We start from the raw sequence: 26,592 nt of genomic DNA on the forward strand, positions 1-26,592 counted from the left end.
CTCCACAAAACATCAGACTTTTCAGACTCCTTTGATATCTGTTGCCAAATATTTGACAAAAGCTAGTCATGGGACAACAAGAGCAGCCAAAAAGTATCTGCTGTCGGCAGCTCATCTAACGTTGGCGAAAGTGACGACAAAGATAAGCCTTCCAGGAAGTTTATTTCCGGCCTTTTGACAGCGAAAATAACAACAAGGCTTCAGATGCAATACTGGAAGAAATACCTCCTTCAGAAGAACTTCCAGCGAAAAAGGCAGCAGTACGCTCCTCTGTCTGATACTGTGTTCCAAGACCACATGGTCAGCCTAGCTGAGCCATTTTACCCCATAAAACTACTCTGCGAGATATGTGCTGGAGTCCGTACTTAAGTGCATCACTACACAAACCAACCTTTACAAAGTTGAGATGTCTCTGAACAATTTGAACCACACAGCTAAAGAAATAAAAAATCTCTTTGGCACGCCCATCCTCATGGCAATCATTTCTGTTCCTCGTGTTCAGCTCCACTGGAATCTAATAATGAAGTCCACTAAAAGACCAGCGAAGCACAAAGCAGTGTCTGTAAAGGCGATTGGCTAATGCGCGTGCCCGACAGCAATGGTGAGATGGCGTTAATTTTAAGAGAACAAAACATTCCGAACAATTCATGTTCAGGGAGGACTACTCCCCCCCCCCTCCCCCGCCCCTGTCTTCAAATGTCTACCTTTCAGAGTTTTATAGAGAGAACCATGATTATTTCTCGTAATCCATGAAGTTTGTATCAAAATTCCACTGCATTAGGGCAATGACGCTAAGCAATTGAAAGGCAAGAGCCATATAACAAAGCAAGTGCTTGGTCAGGAGAACTGCTACTCACACAAGATTACATGCACAGATCACAGGCCAAGAGTTGTGCTCAAACGCAGGCCTCAATGCAGCAGTTATCATAAGACAACTGACACAAGCAAATATAATGTGTCGTCAGCACACCTTTCCTTCCGAAACAACTTCATCCGACATTGGGTTGATCAGGTACTCCATGCCAATATCCTCTTGCATCTCTTCTTCACTTGAAGTCTCCATGTCTTCTTCCTCTTCATCCATCTCTTCATCCGAATTTTCTGTATCTGCAACGACAAGTTATTGCAATGAGAATGCGCACCACATGAGCATTAAAATCATCACTCTTTTAGTAACGTTGTTTATTGCATCAGGGTATAAATGAATATGTAGCCTTTGCGGGACCTCTTCTTTACCACTGGCTGTCAGATGTGTGATTTTATTCATTGATGATTTCATAAATGAATAAAATCATCACACGTCTGACAGCCAGTGGTAAAGAAGACGTCCCCGCAAAGGCTACCATAAAATGATGCAAAGCAAACACTGGTGAGCACAAACACCATGCCTCAATCAATAATGATATGTTGGCTGCAAAAATACCACTGCCAACAAGTGAGGGCTGTTGAAAATGGCTGGCGGGGTATAGCTCAATGATGGACTGTCAAATTCTCCAAGTTGTGACAGCAACAAAAGAAGCTGCAGCAGCAGTCCACAATCATGTTCGGATAATGTTCAAATGAAGAGCAAATGTTCGCAACACATGTCAATTTACAGCACGATTTCAGAGATACAAACCCCCATTGATGTGAATTTCAGTACGACATGAACAGCCTGAGGCTCTGAGCAGAGCCGCAGCCACAGAGAACCCCACAACAGCAAAGACACACAGATGCACACCTGACATGCCTAGGCAGCTGGCTCCCACTAACCAAAAAGAACATTAGCAACTCCGCCCTCTATTAATCAAAACAGGCCACTTGCCTCTCTCGTTGTCAGCCGTATCGTCTTCCTCCTCGTCCTCACCGGAGCTCCCAGCAGCATTTGGCACCTCAGCGTCACTGGCATATGCTCCGCCATACTTTTCATACAAGGCATCCAGTGGCATCTCTCCTAGAGACGGCAATGTCGAGACTCGAAGTAAGCAAGACCTCACGAAGTACTCGCAGCAGGTCAAATCCCAAGGAACCAAACTACACGACAATTGCATAACAAGCGCAGTCCAAAGACATGCGTAAAAGTGCACATGCTGTGTGCTCTAGGCCCGACAGAGGGCACAAGAACTTACAAATTAAGGAACCAAAAACAATGCTTGCATTTTAGTTCTTGCCCTTTTTCTACCTTACAGAAACTCTAAGAATGGTATTTTGGCAATTGGAGCTGGTACGCTACCAACACAAGCCAAGTGATATTTCTTCTCGTTTGCTTTATCCTGTTTGACTGGATAGCCTCAGTGCAAGCTGCTCCCCATTTCAATAACAACAGTATGGAGGAGTTCAGTGCACCTTGCCCAATGTTTATCAGGATGGCACAGCTTAACTGGTTTCGTACAGTTTGGCACAAGGTTAGCACCGTTGCATTCATTAGAACTGCCTTCTTCAAGCACAATACAAAACTGAGCGAGTTCAGAACCATCCGCAACCACCAGGCACACCCAGAGTTACTGTTACCGAGCCACATGTCACAGCACTTGCCTTCCATCATCAATTCGTTCAGCTCCTCCTTGTAGTCGTCATTTTTTTCTTGTTCCTCCTGCTCCTCCAGGGTGGCCTCATCATCCTCTTCATCTTCTACCATGAATTCGTCATCTGCATCATCCACTTCATCAGCCTTGGTCGACTCCACCTAGAAAAGGTGAACAGTTCTTACCCTAGCTGGTACAAGCGATCCCACTCCTCTGACCGGCTGTCCCCATACTGCCACCACCCCCAAAGAGACCATGAAAAGCTATTTGCCAAAAATAGAAAAAGCGCACAAACAATCAGCATTCAAAAATAGAAAAAGCACGCAAACGATCAGCATTTCATAATTCCTCTCTGCAATGCAAGTATTTTTAAGCTAAACTCCCTAAAGAATATCAGCATAAAAAACACTGCTCTTTTTCCCTTTCACCTTGCTGCACAAAAAAAAGCAAACAGGTCGTGACAGCACTTCACAGCGATCCATTTCACTCGTGCCACTTGAAAGAGCCAATAAGAGGGCTCAGCTACAAAGCCCAGGTGACATCAACAGAAAGGGGGCAGCTACAAGTGCACGGTGAGGTGGCACCCTAAAACAGTAGCCAGCGATCGCTAACAGCACAAAGACTCATTTGTAAATTATAGGGCGCCGTCATATTGCGATAATGCTTTATCGCACAGTTCAACCAGTGAAGCATCAGAGTGATACAAACAAGTGCACGCGTGACCAGCGCACAATTTCAGCGTACTGGAAGCAGCATGTGGCTGCATGCGAGGGATATGTGCATAGGCTTCAGAACAGTAAGATGCCATCTAAAAATACAAATAGGAAAACAGTGAAGTGCCAAGCAGTGGAAATGTCCAATGCGCACACCTGATCAGTACCGCGAAATAGCATATGTTTGGGAAAGCAAAACCGAAACTATACGACTGAGCTATAGTTCAAAGACGACCAACTTCTGATCATTGCCATGCTTGCCATAGCATGCATGAAGTAACTGGGCACCATTATTTCATGCAATTCAGTGCATGGAAGTATATAGGTGATCAGTCTGTGTTCCTGGTTCAAATTATCACAACTGGTGGAACTGAATTAACGAGATTTTACTGTTAGGTTTTCTGGGGCGGATCAGAAGCACGCATCTAGAGTGCTGACTTTTGTTTTGGTACCCAGCTGCCACATAGACAAGACCGCCAAGACAGCTGTCAAGACAAAATTGCTGTCAAAGACGACAATAGACCTTTCCAGTAATTCTGTCGCGCCACCGAGTGGCTGCACAAAGCCCCCGGGAAAGAAAGTGGAGCGCCGCCGCGCTCACACCTCTCGACTCTGCCGGTTCTCAGGCGAACTTCTCTCTGCCATCTCTGCGTCCTTGCTGCGCTGCTGCTTCCTGCTGTTTTCTTTTAATTATGTTGTGCCCACCATTCCTTTGCATCGTGTTGCACAGTTGGGTGTTTTGTTCTAAATCCATGGATCATCAGCCGACACAAAAAGTCCGGCGTTCGCCCACTGCAGCTCTCCGTATTGGCATATGTATGCGCAGCATGAAAACAACCCTCCTCCTCTCTGCGCCTACACACACATCTGGAGCCCAGCGGCGGAACAACGCCATAGTTATGGCGTGTCCGCTGTAGTAGTGTGTGCCACGCCCGGCGACCTTGGCTTTACATGGCGTAGTGAAGCTTTCGCTTCAAAAGTTACGAAAAAATTGCACTAAGACTAGCTGCTAACCAACAAAGCAATCCAGTGCTTGCCGCATTTTGCAAAGAAGCAACAACAATGCGCACGAGAAAACGCATGATGGCAGAAAGCAGCGGCACAGCAGGCCAACACGTTTGCCAGCAGCCGACAATGGAGGTATCACTCCATTCTCCCATCATCCTTCGTGTGGATCCCGCAGGGGATGGCGTGGAAATTTGTGGAAAGGTCTGTTGGCCAAGCAGCACTGTCCAGAGCAAGTAAGTGTAGTTAATTCAGTGCACTAATATGCCTAGAAGCATACTGTGGAAAGAACACAAACAGAAAGGAAATTAATGATTAAAGCCCCAGCTGCAGCCAGAGCTCCCTTAGTTAATTCTTTCCCTGGCATTGATGAGCATAATCGTCATGAGATATTGTTCCAATGTAACCGATGATGAGTATATTCGTCGCAAACCAAAATTTCTTAACAGTAAACCAATGACAGCGAGTATATTCGTCCTACTGCGTTTAGCTGCAATTTCTGACATGAGACAGCCACAGTTGTCCATACTTTGCCATTTTTGCCTTTCCTTTTGTTACAATTCATTTCCACCCTTGGCATCGGCAGGTAAAATATGACTTTGTTGTGACTGCAAGGAAGAAATTTCCCCAGAATAATCCCCCCCCTTCCCCCCCATACCCAAAAGCAACACCCACAAGGAGATGCGTAATTTGCTACCACTCTGACAACAAAGACGCTTCCCAGAAGAACAGAAAGGAAACGAAATGCTGGTGAAAACGGTGTGGTGTTCACCTCTATACTGCACCTTGCTTCATATTCTACGATAAAAAAGTGTCCTAATAAATGTGCTTTAAGAGCTCTTAAAAAACAGCTGCTATTCCTACTAATATTTTCTGCACCGTTTAGATCATTTATTTGTTTTCATATTTTTTCTTTGTAATGTGCCAAACCCTGCATTATGCTTTTTCACAGGGCACTAATGTCAAGCAGTGAAACGTTTCAAACAATTCTTTAATGCCATATCGGAAGTAAAGGAACCCTAATGAATTGAAAGAAGAAAAAGCTCGATGAAGTGAGTGAAAAAAAATTATCCAGAAAATTTTGTGCAATTTTCATTTTCACGGTAAAGAAAGAGATTTTGTCAATAATCCCAAAATACTCCCGTTCTTATGTCACTTCAATTTTAAATAAAACCCTGTGACAGCATTCTAAATGTTCCAAGAAGCACGATGTCATATTACTAAAGCTAACTTTATAGCAACACTCTCCCAGTCTATTCGTTGGTTGTTCAATGTCATGCCATAGAAGGTTGCAAGCAGTAGGGTTGAAAAAGTAGGCTGCAGTACACAAGCTCAAAGGAATAGAGGTAAAACTGCTCCCATGAGCCTACGATAAGGAGGCTTGTGATTTTATCATGAAGCAACAGGCGAAGCTGACCAAGCCACCGCAAATTTTCTCTCCGTAATAACAAGTGGGAGTAACCTACATGCTGCTGAAGTTTTCACATTATTGAGCTAGGCAGATTAGCGCTTTTATAAATTATATGTTTCTGAGTGGTAACCAGCAATCAGCCAATAGATTCCAAAAATCCCCCTTTTGCACTAGTTAGTTATTTGCACATGCACAAAACATACCCCAGCGGCACGTCATGGAACCCATATCTGTACAGCAATGATCCACGCCACTCCCCAACAAAGCGCACAGAAAACAGCAACTAAAACAGTATTGCCACTGCTATGTCTTTGCAAACACCAACATATGAGCAACAATGAAGTCTCGCAAAGAACTCAGCAACAGCAAGCTCTGAAGCACGTTCATTGCTCGGAAAAATACACAGCCCCACTTGCCCGCAGCGCTTCCACGCAACAGGAGCTACTAAAAGGCACTCTGCATCTGCTCAATTTCATGTTAGCTGGACAATTTAAGCCTCCTAAGAACTGTTAGACAAGGACCCCCAAATCAAATGCTGACGGGCAGCTGTCTGTTTCAAGACAGTTTTTTTTACTGTCCACTTTCACCTCCCAAAAACACATCTCTAGACTATGAGCAGTGCCAGTGAAGAAGAGAACATTGGGTTAGGAAACTGGGTCTTTAAACAATACTGCGCAATAAACAGGCACTTTTATTTTCCATTTCCAGAGGCTGCCGTCGCCATAAAATCAAACCCCGGAATTGTGTTCATTTAAAAAAAAATAGAAAAAAAATGCCTGCAAAGCATCTTAATGTCTAGGCGTTACAGGCTGTGTAAAACAACTGCTTAAAAGGGGTTGTTTATTGCACATGCATGCAAACCTTTCCATCTACACCTTTGAATTTCAAGGCTATTCACAGACATGATCACTGCCCAAAAAGCAACAGGCAAACCTGCCTTGGCTTTTTGTGTTTTTCAAACCAATTTTTTTTTTTGTATTGCAATCTGAGTGCCTCGGCTGGCCACTTGATCACTTGTGTAGCATGAGATAGCTTGCACAAAGTTGGCAAGTTACTTTTCGGGCTCCCATCAGACTAGTAACGGCAATAGAACTGGGTCTCACATTGAGCTTGATGCACTGGGCCCAGGCTCAGAAGAGCGACTGTACAGCGAGTGCCGGCTAGGCCTGAGCTTGAAGCTGCAGACCTGAGCTGGGCTTCAGATTGAAGTCCATGCCCTACTCTACTTTTCACTTCAACGCTGGCATTCCCCTAACTAAACCACAAACACTAGCAGATAGCATGCACTGTGTGTCAAAGATGCTGGTGAATAGGCGTGCACTACGCATCATGAACCAATAATTTCGGACGTCACTGTCAGACATGATGATAACCCAAACCTTCATAACTAACATGTGCAATTCTACTTTGTGCACAACCTTCACATTACTGACAGGATCCAACAAGCAGCACTCACATCAATGGGGCTCCCCGACCGCTCAGAGCTGCCCTCCTCCTCATCCTCCTGGCTGCCGCCATTGGTGTGAGGCAATGCTGGCCTTTCCAGGATCTCGGGCGGTAGCGAGTCCAGCAGCTGTTCAATGGGCAGCTCACCTTCCTTCTGCAGCAGCTCAAGCTCTCGACTTTGCTCCTCCTGGTCAGTGGGTGCTGTCGTCTCCTCACGATCTATGGTTTCTTCATCATCAGAATCGCTGACATCTGGTTGAAAGTCTTCATCTATACAGAAAAAAAAAAAAAAAGAAAGAAATGGATAGTTGGCATACACATTCCTCCCTGATACCAGCTACATGTGATACCGTTCACTCGCAACAAGTTCTAAGAATTCCTCAAATGAAAAAGCCTACGCTGCTGACTCTATTTTATCATATCAGTTAAGGAGCATGTGCATGGCATGTTTACAAGGTACACCTACAAGAGTGTGCCCACAGAAACCAACTTGGCAGTCGGAGAAAGCTTTCAATAAACATGACTTCCAAATGACGATTTAGAGCAATGATGCCTAGACAAACTATTGCTCTATATGCGCTCGATGATTCGATATGGTTTGCAATGTCGCATGCTGTTTCCAGTTCCCTATTTCTTCCCTGTATACCAACGAATGCAGGAAAATTTTTATTTATTATGATGCACCCTGTAAGGCATCTGGTGATGTTCTTATTTGGTACATCTCTGCAGATGACTAATGGGTACTAAACATCTTATTGCTATATTTTAGTTCTAACAAAGCTTTTAAACACCAGAAGGCAAAACCAGTCGTGTTAACTACTGTAACCATCTAGCAGAGTCAAAGCAAAACTCATAAGCTACAAACAAAGGCCCCTGCCAAATAACAAACGGGATAAAAATATGTCAGAGTACAAAACATTTCTGGCATTATAATTTAATCACTTTCAATCACATACATTACAGCCAAGCTAAATTTTCTACACGTGCCAACAGCGCCAGGTTCCCTGCTAAAAGAACCCTTAATGCTATTGCATTAAATAGAGGCTTTTAACAAAGCAGAGATGTACCAGCGTTAATGCATAAAAGTCTACCAGATGCCAGCTGCACATGCATAGAGGCATACCTTGCTGCTACACATATATGCCAGAGCGTGAACGCAAGAGGTGTCCGGTAAACCATCATATACATCCACACTAGTAAGTCTCCACTATGCTACATCTCTCTAATAAAGGAACAAATCCTCAGTTATTGTGGGCATGCAGCCACCACTCACCATTTGAAGAGCCTGACCGTGCAGGGCTTGCCGGTGTCTGAGCTGGTGTAGTGGCCTCCGACGCCTCTGCACTGCCCTTACTTGCGGCCATGCCCTCGCGCAGCCAGGACGAGTACTTCTCAGTCTGGTCCATGATGAAATTGAGGTGCAGGTCGAGGGCCTTCTTGCGCTTCTCCTCTAGGCGGGTCTGCTGCTTGAATTCCACCAGCTTCTCAATGTTAGCCCAGAACTGCTTGATCTCCTTGGCCACCTGAGCAGCAACGCGTCGCAACCGTTGCAGCTCCTCCCGTTCCGCCCGCTCGGCACGCAGTTCCCGCTCTTGATGGTAGCGCAGCACCATGCGGGCACACTTTTTGGCTGCTGCCTTCTTCCACTTGCGCTCCTGGGCAAAGTCGGTGGCCAGCCAGACCATCTCCTCGAGCAGGTAGTCCCAGTGAGCCTTGGCCCGCGGGGGCTCCTGCACCTTTGGTAATCGCCTGGCCGACCACATGCCGTCTTTGCGTAGCTCAGCGATCCGCTGTATTACATACGCCTCCTGCTTGGCTCGCTCAACAATCTCCTCCTGGGAGCCAATGGATGAGTCGTACACAGCTGATATGGAATGCTGGCGCGTAGTGAGCCGCGACGCAGGAATGACCGGCGCAGGACTCGCAGCCCCGGCAGCCCCAGCCGCAGAAGGCGTCACAGGGGTTGTGGGTGCTGCAGTGGACTGGGGTTGTCGTGAGGCACCTCCTTTGGACGGAGAGCTCCCACTCGAAGTGGGGGTTGCAATGGCAGGGGCGCGCAGTGGCGAGCTCGGAGGCCGCAATTGGTGCTGCGGCGTTTGTTGACTAGAAGAGAGAGAGGATGAAGGTGGGTCGGCCATACCCTTAGGGCCAGAGGAAGGCACGGAGGAAGGTGATGTGGCAGGAACCAAAGCTTGACCTGTGCGGACAAGAGTGAGAGAAGTGACTCAGGTGGACAATCCACGTACAATGGCTGCGCTAACATGCCTCATCAGTCAATTCCAGTAAGCGGTGGGCAGATCAATGACAAAAAGCCTGTAAGAGAGCTGACACAGACTTAAAATGGCCCAGCAAAGTACCCCACACTGTACCATGCAATTACTACCAGCAGAATCAAATTGCTGCAACAGCCTAAGAAGTTGAGGTGCCTACCAAGTTAATGCTTCCTTGAGTGCTTTGTAAAATTTCCTGTGCGACATAGTTAGTTTTATGCCAAAACGGGCCGGCACAATACGCTTGATGTCACCACTCTCTATAGTAAGCATATCAACAAATAAAAACACAACTTAATTCAATTTAACTCATTAATTTATTCAATCACGACCACACTCACATTATCATGATCTGCTGCCACTCATGTTAGCGTGACCCGATCCGGCGCAGTGCACGTGCCGATTTCAGATTTCTCGACACTCGCGGATTCCGGCAAAACGTTTATTGTAGGTTTTCCTCTCCATCCTGAAGCATTCTAACAGATTTACAAGTCGTACAGAAATTCATTCGTGCACTAATAGATTTTAAAATGCGCCGTTTTCGTGGCCTCAGTCCAGCAGATTTACGAGACCGCCACCGCGTTTGCGACGTGAAGAACATTATATCGACGTTACTGGTAACTCCCCGCATGAACAACAAATTTGCAGACCTGCATACTACCATCTAGGCATTTTACGACCTTCAACGCGCGTGTGGGTGTCTTAATGTTGTATATGAAGTCAACGATTCATCAGCCGGAACGTCGTTTCTGGCCATGAAGAGAGTTTCGGTTTTAGTTTGACAGTTCTATATAGAGTTCAGAAAAGAAGAAAAAAAGGGGGGGGGGGGGGGGGGCATTGAGGAATCGGACGCAATCGGCAACTCAAAATGATGAAATCACCATCGGAGTTACGATCTTTGCATGTTGCGATCTGCGCATGTTGCGATGTGTGCATGGACAGTGGCGCGTCGCGCTATGCGTGCGCCGCGCGAATAAATAACGTTCAATTTCCATCGGCAGCGCGATCGCCGATGACAATGATATGGAACTCATGGGCAGAAAGCGAGCACCTCCAGAGTGACCCTCCGAAATGGACGCTTCCGTAAAAGCCGAGTGTGCTAGGCGCAGGAAGAAAACTCGCCCAACGCACATTGGAAATCGGAAGAGTCGCAACGCTTTCTGCTTCTTCGCCAGAGATCTCTACCGGGTAACCCAACAAAACAAAGAAAGGCCGGCGGCCGTAGAACTCACATGTGCACCGTATGAAAAGCATATCCGCGAGGGCACGGAGCATGCGCCGACTTCAGACTTTTCTGAATGCTCTGCGTCGTAATGCGTTTTGCAGCGGTAGACGAGGTACCGAGGAGAGGATGCGCATCGCACGTGCCGCTCGAAGCGCGCCCTCCTTTTTAAGCGAGACAGCATTACCGCGACTTCAGTTTCCTTCAAGTAAAACTGTTTTCTTTATATAAGCACAAATTCCGTATTTCTTCCAATGCCTTTCTTAGCAAACAAAGCCCGCGTACCGAATTTCCGTTCTTCTGTGTTTCCGCTCTTATCTGACTGGCGGAAGACCGGTAGTGGTGGTTCGTATGCGCACTCTGAAGCGGAGTCTATCACTGCGTTTTTCGGACGGGGGTACATAACTTTCGCTTGGTCTTATCTTATCAGAATAAAAATGTTTTGTTTTTTTTTTCTTTTTTTTTTTTCACTTATTGAATAATCCTGGAGCGCCTAGCCTAGCGGAGAAACACCCGTTTGTTGTAGAAATTCTTCGCTTTCTAAAAACCAGATGGCGCCACTAGCAAAGCTATCGTGCCGGCGTTTGCGAATTTTTATACCAGCACCATACAGGGTAATGTCACGCAAAATGTTAGTGAAAGAAAACATGAACCAACCTGCCCGTCTCTGCCCTCTTAAAATGTTAGTGCTTGCTTTCTCTATTGCAAGCGTATACTATTGGCTGTCGGAGAGTACCGTATCATGACAGTGCGCTGCGTCTGGCGGCATGAAGACGCCGCTTGCGACGCATCATTCAGCCGACGATCTGAACGCTTCGCAGTTTTCCGGCATCACATACGCATCGCGATAGCCGCGATGCCGTGGCCGAGTTGAGCTTTCGAGTCGGCTCAGTTTATATGCGTCCGTGGGCACGCGTGTGCATCGCACCAAGCGATCATCTACAACTACGTCTGCGAAACCTCGCATCGATGCATCAGCAGAAACAACGCCGAAGTTAAGCTCATTTATATTTCTTTTTGGAAGCAAAATAAATGCAAAGAGCAATATTTCGCGGTTCTTGTGGTGCCCGTGCAAGCGCAATGCAAAACTTAAGTTACCGTCTGCACCAGAAGCAACTTGCGTTTAATGACAGTGCAGACAGCAAGCAAGGCGTCACGGCGATTTGCTGGTTCAACATAGCGAGCGTTCTCTGGTAGCGAGTAACTGCACGCCACAAATCATTCTTGCTCAACGTTGTGCGAACAAGCTAGCTTCTAGCAGCAGCCACCATCCGTCACTGCAAAACTATGCGTTCATCGGCAAATAGGTGCAACATCAGTTGTTTTTTTTTTTTTTTCTACACCAGCTACAGTAGTGTAGAAAAACTCCCCTGAAGGTACTGGAGTGTTGCTACACTTGGACAGCTGGTGCAGGTAAAAAAAAAAAAAATGTCCCTAGTGCAGCATGGTTACAGTGAACTACAATATTCTAGTTCACTATGGCATGGTGCTGCTGTCATTTCGCCAACCGGAACGCATCAACGCTCGTAGTGGCCATAGAGTTTCGTACTATTACCTAGAGGGAAAGCTGTGCTGCCATCTATGGGAGTTTACATGGAGCTTCCTGACGACCGGTTCAGCCACTATGGGCGCTCAAAGCATCATTAGCCGGAGAGCTACCGAGTGCAGAACTACAGCTTTTGGCCAAAACTAATGCAAAGATAAACGTTGTTCAACAGTAAACAATGCTCCAACATTCAATTTTATGACTATAAATTGCAAAAAAAGAGAGAAACAGCATCCAGTGTGAAATTTATCCAATATAAGCGATGGCTCTTTCTCCTATTGGTTTAGTTTTGAGCAGCACAAATACCAATATTTTGCACTTAATAGGCACATTATGAAAGGAAAGAAACGTTTTGGAAATATTTATGGTTGTGCAATTACTTAAGGAAGTTTTTAGTGGCATTTCGGGAACAGAAACCTTTTATTGACGACGTCTGCTTTCGCGCCTACGCTACTATGGCTTTTGCGGTCTATGCATAGAGCTAATACACAAACTCTATGGGTCTATGTAAGCACCTCGAGATGATGATGATGATGAAAAAGAAACATCATAGTAATGCCACTGCGCGCCCGAGAAAAACCGACTGTCCCGCACCAAGTAGCACACCGGCCCATGATCTTTAGCGCGCCCATGGTGGCTGAAGTGCAGCGCCCTCAGCTTTCCCTCTAGTTAAGAGTGTAGGAAACTTTATGGTAGTGGCAGGGACTGACATCTGGTTTCAGCGCCTCCACCAATCAGGTAAGGGGGAAAACAACGGAAACTCGGAATACGGGCCAACGTTTCATCAGTTTTCTTCAAATTCTTATAAGCTCCCCTTCCTGCACCGTGCAAGTGAAACTCGCAGCGCGACGCGAGCGCCCCTCGCGGCGGGAAGAACAGTTTCGTAGTGACCCATGCGCCCGGCCGTGCAGCGGAAACGCGGCGGATCTGCTGTGCGTGGGGCGCATTCGGCTTTGTTTTTTCAATTCGCGGCTTTCTATGGTCATAAATGAATTGCTAGGTTGCAGTCCCTAGGTTGGTGCTGTTGCACACATTTTCACTGGCCTGATAAAATCAATTCACATGCGGTAGTCAGTCAAGGTCCCACTGCAGGCCTACTTTCCTTAGGTAGCACTGTCTCACGAATGCCGTAGCTGGGCAGGTCCGCAGCAGATGGCTCACATCGCACAGTTCCAGTGAAGCACCACAATGAGGGCATTTGCCGGTCACTTGAAGGCGTTCGTCACGCCACCGATGACACACAGAAGGGGTCAGAGCCGCTCCTGCCCGAATCCGGCGCACAGATACCTCCTCCTCCCGAATGAGATTAATCACTACTCTCTAAATATATGCCCCTAGTATATCACATGTCATCTTAAACATGCCTAGCACATGGTCATAAGCTGCAACATTATGTGAACAACCACACTACACAAGATACAAAGCCGTTCAAAGGCCCCTGCGTGGCCCAGAGAAGTATGATGCATGGTGCCTATGCATTCATTCTGTGCCTCATACCCCTCTTGGTCAACACCACCAAAGTATGGTACCACATTAAACATGTGAACACACCCATTGCCGGCATCTTCATTACACGCAGCCGCTAGTTATGCTGAGTGGAAAAGTTTGTCCTTTCTAATGCCACAAGGTGCCACCAAACAAAGATAATGTCACTTTTTAAACTGCACTACTTTCTTTCACGGTTAGTTTGCAAGGTAATGTTTCATGCAATTGTAACAGGCTTCAGATTAAAGAATTGCTCTTTTCTGTAGCTTCGCGGTCAACACATTTGAATGCCCTTTGAACAGGCTGCTCACTCTAATTCAGTCTAACTTCGGAGGGCTCCTGCAACAAATTGCATGAAGTCGTAGTAGAATTCAATTTCGTTTCGCAAATATCCTCTACAAAAACATTTCTGAATGCGGCTTTTCCAAACAGAGTTATCTGCAGTCATAACTTGAATTTTAGTGTCTTCATGCCTTTCCCTCTTGTCACATATCTGCACACTTCTGAATGGCAGGTACCCTTTGCAGGTCCGACAGGGTGTCTAGCAAACTATTTTCAAAATCCAATTTTTCCAGGTTTTCACCCGATTATTTCAGTTCAAATTCCCCGACGAGTGAAGAGATTCAAAAGTGTAGCTGCTGATGATAATGAGCATAGACGAAAAATTCACAATGAAAAGCTATTTATTAATTATATTCTGCAATTCACACTAGTGAAAAGACTGCCATTAGAATTAACGGCCATTAAGAACGTCAAAAGCTTACTGAAAATTAAAAGCGCACTGATACCAGCCTGGGAGATTGCGAGCCGCTCACCCCGCAAACAGCCAAGCCAATCCAATCCAATATGGCTGTGTGCACACGCGCTTGTCGCTTTTGCGCTGGCCGCTGCCGCAGTGGTTATTGCTGCATTTTGTCGCGTACTGCTCTCATGCTGTGCTTCCGCATATTTTATTGAGTACCCACCTCACTTGCATATTGGGTCTTCTATTGTGGCAGCTCAGCCATGCGCTGGCGTCAGTTATATATCGCGGCGCAGCCACTATGTTGGCAGCGCTGGCAAGACAACAAAGAAAAGAAAAAAAACCTGAGTGAATAACATACTTGCTCTGCGCCAGCCTAAAATGAAAATGCACTGCAGAATAAATCGTGCGATTTTTCCTGACTTGGCAAAATTTTTGCTGGTTTCCCTGACATTTCACGGATTTTTCCCGGTGCATAAACTTTCCCTGACAATTCCTGGTTTTCCTGGTTGCTAGACACCCTGCCTCACCAGGGAACTGCAGTGCTTCCCAAAGCGCTGGCATAATGCAGCCACCATTGTGCAGTCATGTAAAGAATGCATTCGAAACTGCAGCAATGAAGCTGTCATTTCTCTACCTCTTTCAATTTTCATTAACTTTGAAATTTCACTAGACAGCGAAATGTTTAAGTACACTTGCTATGATCACAGACAGAACGAAGAAACATAAGCAGCTTTCTTTGCCCACAATACAAATCAATGCATAAACTTGAAACGAACATTAGCATATTTCGTATAAAATGTCTACTTTCCAATTTCACTTCATAGCTCAAAAAGCTACAGGTCAGTATGACTACCAAAGAACCTCGCTATAATAAAGTCAAATTTCGAGTCAAAAATTTTGTTATGTCCTCTAGTCGACTAAAATGTTGAATAAAAGTTCCTGCAAACAAGGCTGCTAATGATTCAATGAAATTGGCGCTCTAATATGGATAACACAAAGGTGTAAGGTGCAAAACAAGCTGCTCCTGCGTTGCTAATTTGCACAACAGAGTGAGTGGACAAAGTCAATGAAACCACAGGTAGACACAAATGGCAGCAGGGGCAAAGGACACAGCGAGGTAATGGTCCGATCACATGCCGATTACACACCTATCAGTGATTGATGCTAGTTCTGTCACTGCCCCCAGATGACGCAGCATGCAATTCATGCTCCTGCTGTGGCCAACAACGATCAAAATATTTTCTGCCTTAAGTTTTTCCAGCTCCTTTGATCATTTTGATCCATGTGAGCACAATACAAAAACTGTTTCGTTATAACAGATCATAAAAATTCGTTTCACTACACAGATACATAGAACTCTCACTGCAATATACGACCTTTGTGCACATCTGTGTTTACACAGACGATGCGAGAGCCGTGAAGCATTACTAGTGTGTGCATGTTACTCATTCTAGACTTTGCACAGCTGGCTCTTAAGTTTTCAGTTACAGAATATCTTTTGGTTCGTGCACTTGCGGAATGGGCATGCTGCAGCTCTTTTATTTGTGCAAATAATGCTGTTTCTAACGGGCATGATGAAGTTGGAACATTGCCACACGTGTAACATCTTTGCGACGGTTGGGTGCTAACTCTTGCCTCCCGAGTGGGACTTTTCGCCTTAATTAACATTCCCTAAATAAGAAGCTTTTGGCTGGAAAGTTATTTGGCAGTTGTGGTATTTGTCGGGGCTCATTTCGTAACTAATAGCTCCTGAAGCTTGCTAGACACACGTTTGCATTGCTTTCAAATTTAGTTGAGAGTTCGTGGGAGTCAATGGACATCAGTCTGCAGCCAGAATTTCATTAATGACGAGTAAATGACCCGAAGGACCTAGCATACCTACCCACAATATTTTAACATCCATACATCCAGTTGTGATGTATGGATGCGAGAGTTGGACTGTGAAAAAGGCTGACCGCCGAAGAATTGACGCGTTTGAATTGTGGTGCTGGCGAAGACTCTTAAGAGTTCCTTGGACTGCCAGAAGATCAAATCAGTCGATATTGTCGACCATAAACCCTGACTGCTCATTGGAGGGTCAAATTCTAAAGTTAAAGCTCAGCTACTTTGGTCATCTGATGAGAAGAGAGGAGTCGCTGGAGAAAGATTTGATGTTGGGAAAGGTTGAGGGTCGCCGGAGAAGGGGTAGGCAGCGAACGCGATGGTTAGATGGCATTCTCGAGGCATTGCAGATGAAGCTATGTGATGTTAAGAAGATAGTGAGAGACCGGAAAGCGTGGCGTGACATGGTCCATAGGGTCACGAAGAGTCGGACACGACTGAACGCCTGAACTGAACTGAACTGAAGATTGTCTAATGGAAGAGCATCTAAGAAGTAACAAGTGTAGATTTATTTTTGGTGGTTTTCTAGCATTTAATTTCAACCTGGGTAATGCAAGGTAGGTAATTGCATGGCACAAATTTTTCAAATGATGCTTTTCACCTGTTACAGACGAGGCAAAAATGCTGTGAGGCCAGCCATAAAAAAAAAAAAGCGTTTGAAACTCACACTTTAGCATGAAAGTTGAAGAGGTGAAACAATTACTGAATGCCTTACAGCTTTCTTCTTGTTTCATATGAAGCGAGACTTGAGATATGTACAAGCTAAGCGTGTAGGCATCGCAAAAAATTGGGGTTAATAGCTAGCATTGGGCGACGGGACATGAAAACGTAAGAAGGTACTTCTGAGCAGCCGGGGAGGTTGCCGCACTCGCTTCTTAAGCTTAGATTCAAAAGCAGTAAAAGATAATGGCACAACCGTCGTGTGCTATTTTCATCTGCTGTGGTGGCGGTCCAGTTATGCGGAGCTCCCCACTACAGTATCTAACGGAGTTGAGCTACAAACTATGCGCTCTATTTCAACGACCAGTTATAATCTTGTTGAATTCAATAGTGCAAATTATTTCCAATTAGTCCAGCATGTTTTCCTGTACACAAGCGTGCCGCCAAAGCGCCTGTTCCGCTCACCTATCAACGACCACTTGATCGGGCACGCGAAACAGCCCCATGTTGCACTCCAGGAAAACTAACTGAACTTATCAGTTCTTCCCCAAACCCAGTGCAAGCGCGGATATTGATTTTAAAACGAAAAAAAAAAAAAGGGGGGGGGGGGGGGGGGGGGGATGGTGCTCATGATAAGCTTCACGGCGTGACCAGTATTAGTGACTCTTGTTTGCGGCAAGCATTTCACGCGAACGCAGGTCCGGTTGTCCCGTTCGGGCGAAAGTCCGACTGTGACTTTTGATAAAGTCCACTTTAGAGTAATTAAATTCATTTTCGGTCAATGTCGCTGTGGAAATAATCGCCATGCAGCCACACAAACAGCAGATCACATGTGCAAACTTCTGCCACGCTTGTTGCAGCAATGGGGCAGCCGGGGATTGTGCCTCGCCTGTGCTTCCCACAGCCGCCGGTAGGTGGCTTTCAGTGGCGCCCCTACAGGCGGTACACGGAGCGTATAGCATGGACCAACCAAACTTTGCTTTCAGTTCATTTCTTCTGATAATTGGTACATTGATGTTTGTCAAGAGGTTCACCTGAGCCCTCTGTAACAGGACCTTACCTGTGTCACCTCCATGCTTTTGTTTTGAAAGCAGATTTCTGGGCAGCAAACAAATGTTCGCACTATCCAAAAAGGGCACCACATCTCAAGGAAAAGGCAGCCCGTGAACAAGCTATGGGTACTACCCTTTGCACCTTCCTTCAAAACAACAGGACAGCAGCCCTGGCAAAGGAATTCTGCTCAAATGCTGCATACCTCACCAAGTGCTCGCGTATCAGTTTCGCTGTACTTAGCCATGCAACAAATTTATGCCACATTTGAATGATTCGCAGTGCAGCAAACTTGCTAGCAATATTTTCTGCTCGGCATATCGAAACCACTTGACTGACATGAGCATTCAGCTCTGGCACCTTTTTAGAACAGCACACAGATATTTTTGTGATGCTTTATTTGTTCACAACAGTGATGGTCATATCCAAAAGTGTTCGAAGTGTGCTTTCACAAGAATGCCAGACAGCCTCAAGTTTCAGGAACCTTCAGGAACTTTCCAAATAATGCTCCGAGTTTTTAAAAGCAACATGACTTTTATTGCTAGTTCTGATGCAATTCTTGCACTCTACGAGGTACACCAGAGCAATCTGGCTCTAAGGCCTTTATTACAACTCACTTTTTCTTATCCAAAACAGTGGTCCAAAAATTGCGTAGGGTGAAATCGGTTGCTGCGAATACCTCACTGGAGTTCTTGCACGATGCAGCTAGGGCCACTCAGCTACAGGCTGCATGTGCGCACACAGCATATCATAGGGACCTAAAAGGGCAGGAGCAATGGTACTTGTTCATATTCTTACCATGCATTCACTTTTTTCACGGCCGACGAATAGGCGAGTCTCAGCACAATACAATAACACACAGCAGAGTGCTGCGCTTCTATTATCAATCCAAGAGTACAGAGCAGCTAAGGCAACTCTAGCAATTACCGCCAACAAATTTCTTTCACGCAAGGCATGCTGCCATCGTTACGCACTTATGACGCTTGCTAGCAATCGTGCACGTCAAGCTAGTGGGCGATGCTTAGATACTCTGCAGTTTTTGACACTTCTAGAGAGAAGAAATGTCTATGATTTTCGAATATTTGTTGGGGACTTCAAACGGAAGCATGCAGTAAAGCTCAACTCTAACAGCAGATTCTGTTTCTGTTCGCAAACTATTTGAAATTTAGAATATTTCTACACCCTCGCAGCCAACATTCAAAATTCCTAGCTTCAGTTTTGCTATAGCCGAAGTTTTCCGATTAGGTGTGGCACAAAGGTGAGCACTTTATTTTGTAGCAGCTAGTAATAGAATTTTCCATTTCGTGTAGTCTGGTGCAAATGGTGCACCTGTTTCATACCACTGCACAGCCAACAACCAAGAACCGAAAACAAAAGTCTTTTGTTAGCACTCACCAGGAGAGGCAGCAAGTTGACTGGCAATAGCAGAAGCTGTAGCCATGGCGGCGTCAGCTGTAAACAATGTCGTGGCAACAGCTGCTGCCGTCAGGGATGAAGGTGACTGTGCAGCAGCACCAGCAGTGGTGGCCGTGGTATTGGTTGGAACCGCAGCAGTTGCCGCAGCCGTGGCTGCAGCCGCTGCTGCCAGCAATGCACTCGGAGGCCGCGTATCCAACAACCGGGCAGGGTCCTCCTCGTCCTCACTGTCGAGTGCGTGTGCACGAAGTAATGCCAGCAACTGAGGCGTGGGCCGCCGCTTCCAAGCAAAGTAGTCCATCAGGTTGCCCCCATTTTGGAGGAAGAAGAGTTCTGTCAAGTGTTCCACGTAGCGCTCCTTGTTGCGCTGCAGTTCTTGCTGCCGGTGATCAAGCACTCGCTGCCGCTTGGCAGCCACCTCCTCGTTGGCCGGCGGCTGCTCTTCGAGCTTAATACGCTTGGCCACACGAGGACACTCAACACCCACCAACTGGAGGAGGCCGCTCGATCTAGCAGGAGGCGTCACTCTGCCCGCTGATGTAGATGGCGACGCGGGAGGGGGCGTGGGAGTCTGTTTTGGGGGCACCACAAACTGTGGGGGCAATGCAGCCGTCGGAGACCGCTGGGGAGTTCGTGGGGGAGAGGGGTTGGTCATAAAACTGTACGAATGCAGGCGTTGTTCATCTTGCGTCAGGGTGTCCATGACGATGGCCTGTTGCTGTGCTGGGGGCTGTGTGGTGGCCAGCAGGGCAGCAGGGCTGGTGGCAGCCAACCGGCCAGACCCCAGCAGTCCCCCCGTGGCTGTCCTGGCCACAGAAGGGGGTGAGCTGTAGCCCTGCTGGCTGGCCGCTGCCAGGATGCGTGCCAGATTGTGTGACGGGGTGGCTGCCGCCACAGCTACACCAGGGCTCGTCACTGCAAGGGACAAGAAGCAGGTCATGGTGGTGAGAAGCAGCCCAAACAAGAACAGCTCAGCATGCCCACTCCATCCACAGCCGTGCTTTGTTCAGAAAGTCACTAATAATACCAATACTTGCTGCATGACACAAGCATGGTATAAAAAACTGGCAACTGCAGGGCACTTCACTAGCAAGTTCTAAGGACACTGAGATCGGCTTAAAGTTGCAAGCAAGAGCCCACCATATATGGAAAGCATAAGCACTGTATCGGATATGTCACCAAAAAAGTTTTCTTTAAAGCCACAGCACACAGTGAAGGCCAGTAAGTTCCTCTCCGATTTAGCCCATGCATTCACTAGTGACCACATTGTCAAAGGGGAGCCACCCGCTAAACAAGAGCAGGCCTACCGGAAACCTGTGCCGGAATGGTGATGTTCTGGATGTGGCCTCCGATAGACACCGCTGGGGCCAGGTAATGCTGGTAGGAAGTGGGCGACCCGGTAAGGGACACATCTGAGCTGGCCACCACTGTGGTGGCCACCTCGTGGGCCGAGGCCTCCGCAGATGAGACCACGCTGCGCACCTGCATAGATCCACAGCTTATATTGGAAATGCACATGTTGGATAACAACCCCTGTCCATTTCAACAGAAATTATGATAAGCTGCACAATCAGTAATGCACTATGAGCCACCCCACAAAGGCACTTAGTTTCTTGGCACATTTTCAGTGCATTACAAAATATGCCCCGTTCAAAAGTTTGGTTTGGTTTATAGGGTTTAATGTCCCAAAGTGACTTGGGCTATGAGGAAGTAAGCAATGAAATATGCTTTCCTTGTATACTTTGCATACAAGAATTGCACATCATCATCTGTGTTTGCTTACAAGAAAACGAACTGTACCTTATTGTTATCTATGAACACTTGTATACTATGCACCACAATAAAGCTCAGGGACAACGCAAATTGCCGTGCTGGCAGCAATGCTACATTTTCAGTTCATCACCAGTTCTGCAAACTGTATATAAGGATGTATCTCGCAGTGGTGAGGATCCTCACCTCCCCTCCATAAGTTAGAACTTCCATCAATGCCGAAAGAATGCCACTACACAGCTTAAAAGCGAACAGCTTGCTCTCTCTACTTTTAACATAGACATAAGACTAGATGGCTGTCCTAAGGCCTGCGCAAAGTGCACAGCAGCTAAATGGAACAAGCCGCAGCATATCAACATCAGCATGGGAAGCCTTGAAACTGACTTCCTCCTATTACCTGAGGGGCCCGGGATTGAGCGAGGAGGTCCCCTGAAGCCTGGGTGGCCTGCAGAAGACTGGCGACGGCGGGGGTAGTTGACTGTAAGGATTCATGGTCAGTTCCCTGCTGCTCTCCATTAGACTCCCCGCCCACTTCGATCATGGCCCCGACCCGCAGGGAGGCGCCACTGGGTTCCGCTACACACCAGAAAAAGAAAAAAAAGAAGGAGGAAATGTAGAGAGGCTGCTCCTAGTGTGCCACCAGGTAAAGGTGCCAAGATTTCACACTGCCAGCATCAGTATGCGCCATACACAGGTAATCCACCCTGCAGCCAAGCATGCAGTGTACACTTGCAATGAGCTCGCATAGTTCCGACTCCCTTACCCATACCTGCCAACCAAAAAAGATCAAAATTGGCGAGATTTTTACTCAAGCCAGCAGGAGTGGAGGGGCAGCCACAATCAATACTTCAATATCTTTGAAGGGGAATGGGGAACAAACTGGGAAGGGGAATGGGAACAAACTAACAGGAATTGTACAATGAGTCCTTTTGCTTCACAGCTTGCAGCAGCAGACTTTGCTAGCTGCAAAACTCTGTCAATAGTTTTGCTCACAGGCTGATGGTCCTTCACCAGCAGCAGAAGTTGGAAGGTAGTGTTGCACACTGATGAGCGGAATTCAGCTTTTGTTTATTTCAAATCACACCTGCTTCCATGACACATGCTGCCTTTGCATCCACACACTGTGGAAAATGCAAAATGTTCGCCTCTTCTCCATGTCACAAAGCACAGAAATTCAGAAACACAAGATCTCGAGGAATTTTGCAAATATCTCCCTTTTGAACTTTAATACCACCATGAATTCAAGCACATGAGAATTCTAACTCACCGCTAACCCTAAACTCCAGCAGCTACAAACATGAAATGCATTCAGCCACAGCTACTTGAATTGACTTCGGCTTGATTTGGCTTTGATAAACAACTTAAAGCCACTGACTGTGATGATGGCAATTACGGTGCAGCTGCAGATTTGCAGTGCCACTTTCACAAAAAAACATTCTTGTGCAGCGAGAGGCAAGCTATCGAGGGTATACAGCAGTGATAGCACAAATGAAAAGATGAATGAAAAAATTGAGTCTCCCGGGCAAATCAAGAGGGTTGGCAGGTGTGCTTACTGATTTCTGCACTGCTACCTGGCGACTCCCAAAACACAGGCCTGCTTGTTTTGGCCTCAAACCTTGGCTTTTTCTTTGTCAAGAATATGTATCTTTGCTCAATTCATATTGTGCCATTCAAAAGTGAACATGAATTCGTATAACTCTTGCCTGCCACCAACCAAACAAACCCTGCCTGCACCAGAGATGCTCTGCCCATATACTGAAGCAAGGGAAGCCTGTAATCATATCATAAGGCTGTATTTGAAAAGTGTATGTAGTTAACCTACATTACTACAATCAAAAAATGCCAGTCTAGCAAATACAATGTTGTTCAAATTATAATTCCATTGACACAATTATTTTTTTACTGCTTAAATTCTTGATATTCCCCAGCCACTCGGTTCATGGTTTGTCGTTCTTGATGAAACAAGGTTCCAATTGCTTGTCCAATGATATTCTCGGAGAATATCATCAATGTAGTGGCATAGACACACACGGCCACCAGCATCAGTACCAAATGAAGAAGAAAAAGGCGTTCAAAAGTAGCATCTGACACCAGTCTACTAGTGTGGGAACCTCCGTCATTCTAGATGCCTAGTGCAGCTTTTGCCAAGATCTCAGACCTCCATATCATAACATTAGTTTCAGGATATGCAATGTACTGCTTGTGACTCATTCCAGCCATTTTAGAGAACTCATATTTGCAAAACAAAGAAAAATCCACACTGGCCAGAGACGTACAGTTGCTGCCATTATGTGCAAGGGGGTCCATCTCAAAATCGATTCTTCTTTCTGAATTTCCCATACCTGCCTCAAAATAGTTCTTCGGGCGATTTCGTGCAATACACCCTTTTAATACAGCGCCCGTATACCTGCATAATCCACTTCCGACACTGCGCTTCAACAGCCTTCAGGATGTGGGCATAAATGTACATGCAGCATCTAAAGGCTCAAATTGATATGGTCAAAGTCACTTGTAATAAAATTAAGTACCAAGGACACATCATGGTTATATGCACTTTATGAGCGAATGCAGCTAGCTAATAACCTTACCAGCTAACTGACTGGTTCATGGCATATTTCAGAGACATCTCTCCATAGGGCACTTAACTATTATACACCCAAGTGGGAGATATTAAGCAAATATCAATTGCTGGAGAGACTCTATTGTTAGTAAGGCATCTTTTGCATAGGTTCCTGTTGCAGCACCTAAAGGGTCAAATATTGATATGGTCAAAGTCACTTATAATAAAATTAAGTGTCAAGGAAACATCATGGTTATATGCACTTTATGAACGAATGCAGTTAGCTAACAACCTTACCAGCTAACTTTGACTGGTTCACGGCATATTTCGGTGACATCTCTCTATAGGGCACTAAACTATTATATACCCAAGTGGGAGATATTAAGCAAATATCAATTGCTGGAGAGAGACTAGTTAGTAAGGCATCTTTTGTATAGGTTCCTGTTCATCATCGCTGTCAGCACAGGCGACAGCTCAGATGATCACCTCTTCAGTGAAATCTTCATTTTTCACAACTGCAAAGTGAATGTGCAAGAATCCAAGTCTCGATACACTGATTATCATTACATTGCAGTATGGTTCATTACCCACAGCGTGACTGGCATTTAACAAAGCCCGCTTTCCAAAAGCAATTCTTCGCATGAAATCTGATGAGATTGTAGGACCGAGAGTAAAGTGACGCCCAAAAGGACAAAGAAAACTGTGCTCGCAAGGCACATGCTCCTCCGTGACATACGGAGTTATGCATGGTCCGTGCACGTGAGGCATACCTTCAGCAGAGCAGTCCAGTATCAGAAAACATTGATAATGGACTGCTCCGCTGAAGAAGACTTCAAAAGATCTCAGTCTTCTCTCATCTGCACTGCGGCAGGATATAAGCGTCTCGCATTTGTGTGCCTGGTCGTGCAGCTTTCACTTTCACAGCAGGAGGTCAAACCATCGGCCAGCTCTGCCAGTGCCTCATGCAAGCATATCCACATTGTGTGTTTTGGCAGTAGCATTTCTGTGTTTTCCTCTCTTAAAGGTTGGAGCTCAGTGACCAGATTAAATTGTTAAAACTGACAATGCGCTATGAGCGCACTGTTAAAAGCTGATTATTTTACCATGAAAACTGTGCTATGGTAATTTGCTGTTACAACATTTTTCTAACCGGCACTGTTATGTGGGCTCGACTGTTTCTCTTACACTACAGGCAGGTGCGTATCATGCAACCTCAACACTCAGCTGCGATGCCTAGCTACACTGTACTTTCAACTAATAATGACCACATGGAAGAAATTAAAATATAAAATCTTTCCTGGGCCCAGAATTCCACACTTACATTTTGCCCGCCATTCCAAAGCAAAAACTTTCAACAAAAATTTGGTGTCTTTCCTCCAAATGAAGTAGAAAAGCTTAAAAAGCACCATTTCGAAGCCATATTTATTCACATTTTCGATTTAATGTAGCATGGTAAAGTCACCACAATTGCTTCAGAATTTTGCAATGCTGGTGACCTCCAATGGTTGCCTATGTCAGGTGACACTTCATATGATGTATGTACACGAGTTAAGACATTCTAGATTACAAAGAAAAAATATATATGAAAAAGCATGCGAAGCCCAGTCTTCAGAATTTGGATTTAACTGCAAAAGGTAAGTATCCTTGGCATGTCGCATATAGCTAGCTGTTTGCCAAATATAAGATACACAGAATCACAGTAAAAAATTAACTAAGTAAGGAAGCCAGAGATATGATCTGAGGTACTGCTCTGCTAGCTTACACCACTCTGTAGACCGAAAAGCACTACTTCGTCGCCACCAGCCAGCTTGACACTGTTTCCATCGCCGCAATAAACACACCAAGCCCATGATGCCCTTGCCCTCTCATTCATCTCGACGCAGCAATTCGATGATATCATGGCAAACTAAATCTATCTCAATAATAATAATGATAATTGGGTCACAGGAAAGGAAAGGCGCAGTATCTGTCACACTTGTTCTGTGGACACCTGAACCGCATTACAAGGAAAGGAAGGTGGAAGTGAAAGCAGAAAGAGAAAGGGGTGCCGTAGTGGAGGGTTCCAGAATATTTTCGACCATCTAGGTGAACTTTAAAGTACACTGACACCGCACAGTACACGGACGCCACTTTGTTTCGCCTCCATCGAAATGCAGCCGAAAAGAAGTGGCGTCCATATGCTGTGCGACGTCAGTGCACGTTAAAGATCACTTAACTTATAGTGCCCTTTTAAAGACTACAGCGATTCCTTCTACAAGCACAGCTCCAAGTACTAGCATATGTCAACTCACTACACATTCTTAAGACGCAGTTGTACACATAAGACCAACAAAGTATGAGTACCCGTCCAAGCGGGAAACTGTGGGAACGAAGGGACCGACTCATTAGTGCAAGGCTAACCAATCGAGCGGCTGGCCACAAGCCTCCGGATGCTCTTGGCAAGGCTCCACATACCTTTCTTGAAAATACTAACCTCCAAAAAAAGACGAGATGGCAATTCTTGCCTTCCCACCCCCAACTAAAATAGAGCGATGACCCCATCCTTCACAAGTTACAGACGCACGTGTTCCTTAGCCATCGTAGACTATCACTCATCACAGACGTAGAATACTTCACCTGCAGAAATTGCAACCAGGGGAAAATCGACACCCAGGTGCATGTCCTCTGGGTTTGCGCTGCAAAACCTGCCCCCTTAAAATACCTTGCTGCCAGAGCTCCCTCCCACGAAGAATGGAATCAACTCCTTTGAAGACCTGACAAGACAAATTAACCGGTACTCGTTTCAAGGGTTCAAAAAGCTGACCCTACCTGAGGGCTGCACAAGGATCACCTGCCCTAAATCTTAACATTCTATTGTAATAGTTGTTTCTCAAGTTTTATACAGGTAAATAAAACAGCTGACAAAAAG

General features: G+C 45.9%; 1 protein-coding gene across 5 annotated transcripts in view; it reads right to left on the bottom strand.

The window, feature by feature from the left end:
- Nucleotides 1–26,592, bottom strand: part of dom (domino helicase) — a 156,164-nt gene that overhangs the window by 117,556 nt on the left and 12,016 nt on the right. For 4 of the 5 annotated variants that reach the window (XM_084599283.1, XM_084599280.1, XM_084599281.1 and 1 more), the window contains exons 2-9: nucleotides 21,522–21,700; nucleotides 20,662–20,836; nucleotides 19,334–20,269; nucleotides 8,353–9,276; nucleotides 7,090–7,349; nucleotides 2,515–2,665; nucleotides 1,805–1,933; nucleotides 971–1,107 (exon numbers count right to left, since the gene is read on the bottom strand). In XM_084599283.1, the coding sequence (XP_084455409.1) occupies nucleotides 971–1,107; nucleotides 1,805–1,933; nucleotides 2,515–2,665; nucleotides 7,090–7,349; nucleotides 8,353–9,276; nucleotides 19,334–20,269; nucleotides 20,662–20,836; nucleotides 21,522–21,665 (2,856 nt within the window). In that variant the 5' untranslated portion in view covers nucleotides 21,666–21,700. Of the gene's footprint in view, nucleotides 1–970; nucleotides 1,108–1,804; nucleotides 1,934–2,514; nucleotides 2,666–7,089; nucleotides 7,350–8,352; nucleotides 9,277–10,581; nucleotides 10,962–19,333; nucleotides 20,270–20,661; nucleotides 20,837–21,521; nucleotides 21,701–26,592 lie in introns of those variants that run through there. The other variant, XM_084599282.1, reaches the window with a different exon arrangement.

The sequence above is a fragment of the Amblyomma maculatum genome, chromosome 3 (genome assembly GCF_055883805.1).
Source record: "Amblyomma maculatum isolate TAMU_Amacu chromosome 3, ASM5588380v1, whole genome shotgun sequence".
Taxonomy (NCBI): Eukaryota; Metazoa; Arthropoda; class Arachnida; order Ixodida; family Ixodidae; genus Amblyomma; species Amblyomma maculatum.